The sequence below is a fragment of the Dermacentor albipictus genome, chromosome 5 (assembly GCF_038994185.2).
Source record: "Dermacentor albipictus isolate Rhodes 1998 colony chromosome 5, USDA_Dalb.pri_finalv2, whole genome shotgun sequence".
In the NCBI taxonomy this organism is placed as follows: domain Eukaryota; kingdom Metazoa; phylum Arthropoda; class Arachnida; order Ixodida; family Ixodidae; genus Dermacentor; species Dermacentor albipictus.
The window spans coordinates 155,914,901-155,921,170 of NC_091825.1; the positions used below are offsets into that span (position 1 = coordinate 155,914,901).

At 43.2% G+C, this 6,270-nt stretch overlaps 1 protein-coding gene across 2 annotated transcripts in view; it reads left to right on the forward strand.

Moving 5' to 3' along the window:
* The window catches only part of LOC135902307 (uncharacterized), a 57,296-nt gene extending 51,720 nt beyond the window's left edge, over nucleotides 1–5,576 (forward strand). For both annotated transcript variants that reach the window (XM_065432277.1, XM_065432278.1), the window contains 8 exons: nucleotides 344–430; nucleotides 1,302–1,432; nucleotides 2,353–2,370; nucleotides 2,443–2,475; nucleotides 3,205–3,264; nucleotides 4,058–4,078; nucleotides 4,157–4,195; nucleotides 5,377–5,576. In XM_065432277.1, the coding sequence (XP_065288349.1) occupies nucleotides 344–430; nucleotides 1,302–1,432; nucleotides 2,353–2,370; nucleotides 2,443–2,475; nucleotides 3,205–3,264; nucleotides 4,058–4,078; nucleotides 4,157–4,195; nucleotides 5,377–5,431 (444 nt within the window). In that variant the 3' untranslated portion in view covers nucleotides 5,432–5,576. The remainder of the gene's footprint in view (nucleotides 1–343; nucleotides 431–1,301; nucleotides 1,433–2,352; nucleotides 2,371–2,442; nucleotides 2,476–3,204; nucleotides 3,265–4,057; nucleotides 4,079–4,156; nucleotides 4,196–5,376) is intronic.
* Nucleotides 5,577–6,270: the final 694 nt, after the last annotated feature.

Consider the following 6,270-nt stretch of genomic DNA (forward strand, 5'->3'; position numbering starts at 1 on the left):
ATTTACTTGATATTTTAGGCACGACTATGTGAGCACACTTCGATTATTTATCGATGACGTGTACATAATCTTTAATCACTTATAATCTAACTTTCGTTAAGTGTTGTGCCAAGCATGAAAGAAAAATGCTCCTTTCTACATACACTATAATTGAACTGTATCTCTTGCATGTAACAAATTTCGTTCAACTACTTCTAGCGGTCCCTCATAAAGACAGTTCTGTGTGCTAAACAAAGCCCTGTCCCGTAATGTGCGCACCCTATATATATATATATATATATATATATATATCCCGCAGTTGTCAAGTGCGCTTAGTGACCATTCCTTTGTTGCCACGTTTCAGTTTGGCAACATTGGAGTCTGCAGCACTATTGTGGACATATTTTCGGACGGATTTAACATTATCTGCAACAGAATGATTGACTTTGTCGTAAGTAAAGAGGAACTATGAACCTGCCCGGAATTATTTCCAAAGAACGATGGCATCGTAGCCAGCTGTGCTAGATTTCTCAGGGAAGTATTTGTGAATTGTATGAGAATAAAAGTTAAAATAACGAAAATAGGCTAAAGCGGCAGCCACACTTTGTAACGAAAACGGCAGAACTCATGTCCAATAGCTGTCGCTATAGGTTTCATCTTACTTTCTTCTCGTTGCTTAGGCTTTAAAAAAAAAATACGCAGCTCATTTTTGTGTATCTATCGTGTATCTATGAAAGCGCGTTTACAGTGGGCAACGAGTTTAGCAGCTCAGCCGGCTGAGTAACCAGTAGTCCCTCTCACAGATAAAGCAACAGCAAGTGAAAGGATGCACCCTCAAAGAAGCGCTTCATCAAAGCGAAAAGCTCCACTTCTACTGCCTCTAGCACCCCGCATTCTGGGGCCACCCGAATCGCTTAGGAGTTCGTATGGCATCTGACAAGCATTTCGACTTATCGACTCCTATTGAATCACTGCCGACAGATGGAACTGTAGAAAATGCTGAACGAGGCTTCAGACAGGCTAGCCAGTACTTCGAAATGTTTATCTACTTTTGTGAGTTGTTCTTCCGCATGTGTGACTGCATGTCTGCCAAGATCGCTGATGCGTTGCTCGGAAGCCTCGCTCCCCTGGCGCGCTTCAGCTTTGCGCAGGGCATCGATGCACTGTCTACGAGAAACGGCTGTACAATTATTTTGTACAAGTACAGGAACTTCCCCTAACAAATTGTTCTTTGGGACCTTCTCTAGGAATAGATTTGCGGTTAGATTGTTTGTAAAACTAATGTGCAATAAAATCTCTATCTCAATATCTCTTTCGTCTAGAACGGTTACTGGCTCTCGCTTATTATCCTCGTTGGCATCTACGTGTACGGAATTTATATATCACTGACCGCTTCCAAGTATCTCTACACCATGGAGAGCTACACTTACGAAGGAGAACCTGTACGACCCGAGTGAGTTTCTTCTAAGTTTGCATACTGTTTTGATCAATCAATCAATCAATTCATTTTACTTCAAGAGGAAGCGAAGGACATCAGACGAAAAAGCTAAAAGTGACAGTCATTCCACTATGTGAAGATGGAATGGCAGCGAAAGCTCACGACAGCCAAAGCTCTCAAACGAAAAGCAAAATGATTTCGCTGCCATTCCATCTTCACGGAGTGGAATGGTTGTCATTTGTTCGTTCAGCATCGTGGGAACGCTGTTCGTCGGTGGTCGTTTCGCACCGGCGCCGTTTACATTCTCGTTGCTGTTCCCTCCGACGCTCCTCGTACATATGTTGTCCTTCGGGTGCACTAAATGTATGAGTCCGCCCCATCGATAACGCAGCCGTGTTTAGTGCCGATACCTAGCTCTCCTGCTTATATACTGCTATAACCTTGACGTCACGCTATTTTTCACGGTGCGCGTTCTAATCTGTTCCGCATTTTGACATCTGCGCCGCCGCACTGCACCCGCGCGTGATCACACACACAAAGCAAACAATGAAACCCATTGTGTGTGGGTTTGTTAGAAATCGCTAAGTCCGTTTCTGTTGCTGGACGCCCAAAAACCACGGAAGGTTAGGCATATACAGCTTTCGCTCTAAGAATTGAACTTGACATTGCTTCTGAGCCCTACGCGTGAAAATATTACTTCCGGTATTTTCATATACCTTATTGTCCAGGCTAGATCCTCAGTTAAATAAAGACCTTTTTTTATAGAGTAGATCCATTAAACGTCATGCTATGTAAAACCAGTGTCAGCCATCACACCCTGGTTGTTTTCTTTCGTTTAAATAAGCTTGTACTTATATTCTTTTGCAAATGTACTTTCATAGCATTGTCCCACAATATAGTACATCTAAGTCCTGATTTATTCTTACATCCTGAAGCACAAAATTTGAAGACCTGTAAGTACTGTGTTTCATCCAAATTTTCAATAAACCGAGGTGAGAATCTAACCGTTGCTTTTTATGCTGCAGCCAAATCCACAAGAGGCAAAGAGCACGCAAGAAGTACGTTTTTCCCAGATTATCAATAACTGCTAATGGATTTTGTGACAGTATTCAAAAGCTTAAACATATAAAGCTTAATCAGCGCAATATTTATTTTCAAACGCCTTTCGAGTTCTGCATTTTCTAGTAGTGTATTGCTATATAACAGGTTTGGCTCAGTGAGCGCGAATACACGAGATCAAGTACACTTCTAAACACTGTTCGACCTTATTTTCAAGAATCAAATTAAAAGGGCCGACTTAATATAGTTACGCAACTTATATGATCCAGAAGGCGCGCAATGTTGGTCGGCGACGAACGACTGCGAAGACAGCCAGCGTAAATTTTTGTTGCGACATGAATTGTTACGCAGCAGTAATGTTACGAGACTTTCGCTATTTTCACCACAGAAAAATTCTGTGCGCGAATGTGTTGACAAGAACTATATTGACTTCAATGATTTTGTTATTCATGGTCGGGTATGTGTAAACCAGTTCCAACCATGACAGTAAATGTTTAGATGCTTCTGCGCTAGGTAAATACAATTCCTGAGCAGTACCCTTACGTTCATAATAAGAACGTAGCGACCACTAGCAGAGTGCTCAGGGTGGCCAAATACTAAAGAGCCGCTATTACACGACTTTCAAAGAGTCGTGACAGTGCGTGTTCGTGCCCGCTTGCAACGTTGCAAAGTTCTGTGCATTCATTTACATGTAAAGCAGCTCGAGTAACGCGTTACTGCCCTTTCAGGGGCATCGTGGCGCCAATAATCCTCAACGAAGACGAGCGCCTGAGAAGCGAGGATGCAGAGTGAGTACATATATTCACACGCGTACCGCGACTATTAAGATGCACAAATGCCTGCGCGTTAGGAGTATAAGACTTCGCAGCGATTTTAACTCAATGCGCTGTGTTGGTTTGGGCTGTGGCTGATGTGCTTAGAACTTAGCGTGCCGCGTAGACTGAAAGATTCCTTATCACTATCCGTGTTCCGTAGTTTCGAGAGTGTTTGGTTCGTCACTGCAAGAACAGATGCAGTATGTATTCAGAGGTGTCTGAAATTTCTGTAACCAGAGACCTTGGCATTACTGAAGGTGTTTGCTCTGCTGGAAAGGGTTGAAAACTTAACATATCAGTGCAGTTTTTATGCATATAAAAATGCCATTGATTCTGCTTCCTTGGGCGAAGCGCAGCTCAGTTGCGTAACTAAGGCTGCAAGTACGCACAAGAATCAGCATGTATCCGCAGCAAGAAAACGCGCGATTGTCAAGAGTGCACTGTCTTAAATTGCATATGGGGGATCACTGAGAAGAGATTAGTTGAGAGATTTTTGGGCTTCGTCAAAAATCTTAGATATTGCTTGTGAAAACATGAAGCTAGAGAAATACTCCACTCTACGTGGATGATGCTGCAGAAGCCAAAGGCGGCACTAGGACGTCTGATAATGTGATGGAAAGCAAAGCCATAGCAACTTACTTGGCTCCTTTTTTGGTGGTAGCAACAAGGCGTCATTTCTTTACCACGAAACTTCTTCGCTTACACTACAAATAATTTACAGTGTAGTACATGACTGATGTTTACTAATTTCTATTTTTTTCTTTAGGCGGTTGCGGCAGATACGTCTGTAAGTTCAAAATGTGGAAATCAGTGATGAATTTTGTAAAGGTCGGATGCAATTTGTAACTCGTCTTTCTTATTGCAGACGAAAGGCAATGATGGCGCCTGACACTCAACTGAAGTAGTAAGCTCGGAAGATATTCAACGAAATGTTAATCTGGAGATTACATTGTAGAAAGTGAAAATGCTATATCATCGAATCTATGGGGCTTAAATGCTCGATAGAATAGTCTGTTTGCTCGTCTGTTACTGTAGTTTGCTTGTCAACTTATTCGGAACGTCATTAAGGCCGAGAAGTAGCCGTTACGCGCTACATTGATTAGAAACGACCAACTTTCCATAGTGTACAAGCATGTGTACTAAGCCACTGTAAACTGAAATTCAATAATTGCCACAATCGTTGGCGTTAATGCTCTTAACTGCTTCATATGATTATCTTTGCTGAAAAGCAAAACTCCAAAGAGAATAAAAAGTAACAAAATGGTCAGTCACGCTAACTTAATACTGGCAGAGAGAGCAGCCGCTATAATGACTGACAGCCTCACCATAAGTCAACGTTCCTGAAAGATAAACTTGGCCCATTCGCAAAAAGGAAAAAAAAAAAGGTTAATGCTAGGACTGTTCGTGAGAGAAGGTACCAGGCAATCGTGATCTTTGACATATCTTAAAGAAGGAAGCTGCCTAATGACAAACGGAACTTACAAGCGAAATGCTTTTTGGCCTCTTGTTTTGATGCGGAAGCGTCAAATGGTTCATTGCGCCAAAAAGCTAGCGTCCGGTGTCTGTGGCAGCTTAAATTTCCATTGGCTACTGCGCCACATCACGATCGAGCCTCGGCGGAGTTCCCATTGGCTGTTGCACCACGGCACGTGCGCGCCTCGACGCAGCACAGCGGCCGATGCAGAAGGCCAGCGCGCCGGGTGTTGCGGGAAGGCAGAGGGCATCGCCGCGACCGTACGTCACCCTCGCTCTCACTATCGTAATCCTGTGTTATCAGCACATTCCTTGTCCACGCAACATCTCGCCTGCGTTCTAACTGCGCCTCGGTGAGGCTAAATGAAAACGCGCCAAGCATCTCAACGCACTCGCTTGCCCGCGAGAAACTCCTAAGTGGAAGGGGGCCACACAGCGGTGTTAAATTGGTCATTATAGCTTTCGCATCCAGAACTCATAAGAAGTGATTAAGTGTCCTCGGATATTTTTAATTCTGTAATTCTGCATCATTTATCATTGCAGTAAGTTGTTTCTTGCTGTATTCTAAGAAGATGTCTTCCTAAATTAATTTTTCTTTCACATCTTTTCCAGTCTTGTGCCATTATCGCCGACGGTGAAGACGACAGCCACCGCCAAAACGACTTAAGACTCATTTTTGAAGTTTTATATTGTCATGTGACTTCCAAGCGGCGTGTTCATTGTCTTGGGAACTAATGCAGCGGTGTACAGAAAATGTTACTACTGTAATGTGTCAAACTATATGTCAATATTATTAAAAGAGACTACCTCCAGTGTTCGTATTTTCTGTCGCCATCCGTTTACACACGAGCATGCACCTATGCATACGCCCACAGCCACGCACAGCCACACACAGTTCTTCTTCACCGCTCTGTATAGGACAAAGCTCATCGCTCATTTCATGCGCTGATTCCCAACGGGCTCCCTTTATTATTTCTCCGCGCTCGGGTGCTTTTGATACCGACTTCCTCACTTCTTTATAGCCGACTTCTGTTTTTCTGTTGCCGACTCCTTCACATCTTGCCTCTTTTTTTCTGCTTGTCTGTTCGAACACATACCCAGAGGCAGATAGATTCTTGAGGATTGCCCAAGAATTTTTGGCATACCCAGTGCCACATGCTGAATTGCATATACCCAGTGGAACGTTCCCAGTGACCCAAGTTCGTGTCGAAGACGATCACTCAAGAGCGGCACATATATATCTCGCTCATAGAGAAAGAAATTCAACAAAAGCGGATACTCGGCGAAAACTGGCAACAGGGAACACGTCACGCCTAGTGTCAATACCATCCGTTAGTTGACACGAGCATCGGGAAAAAAAATTGTGAAATGAACTTACAGACGTTTTATTTTATTTTTTTTTATTTCCCGTCAAAACTACAACGTTTTGTGATTAAATGAAGTTCTCGACTTATCTTTCTTGCGTCACCTAGCAACAAGCTAGCGGCAAGCCAGACGCGCCACGTG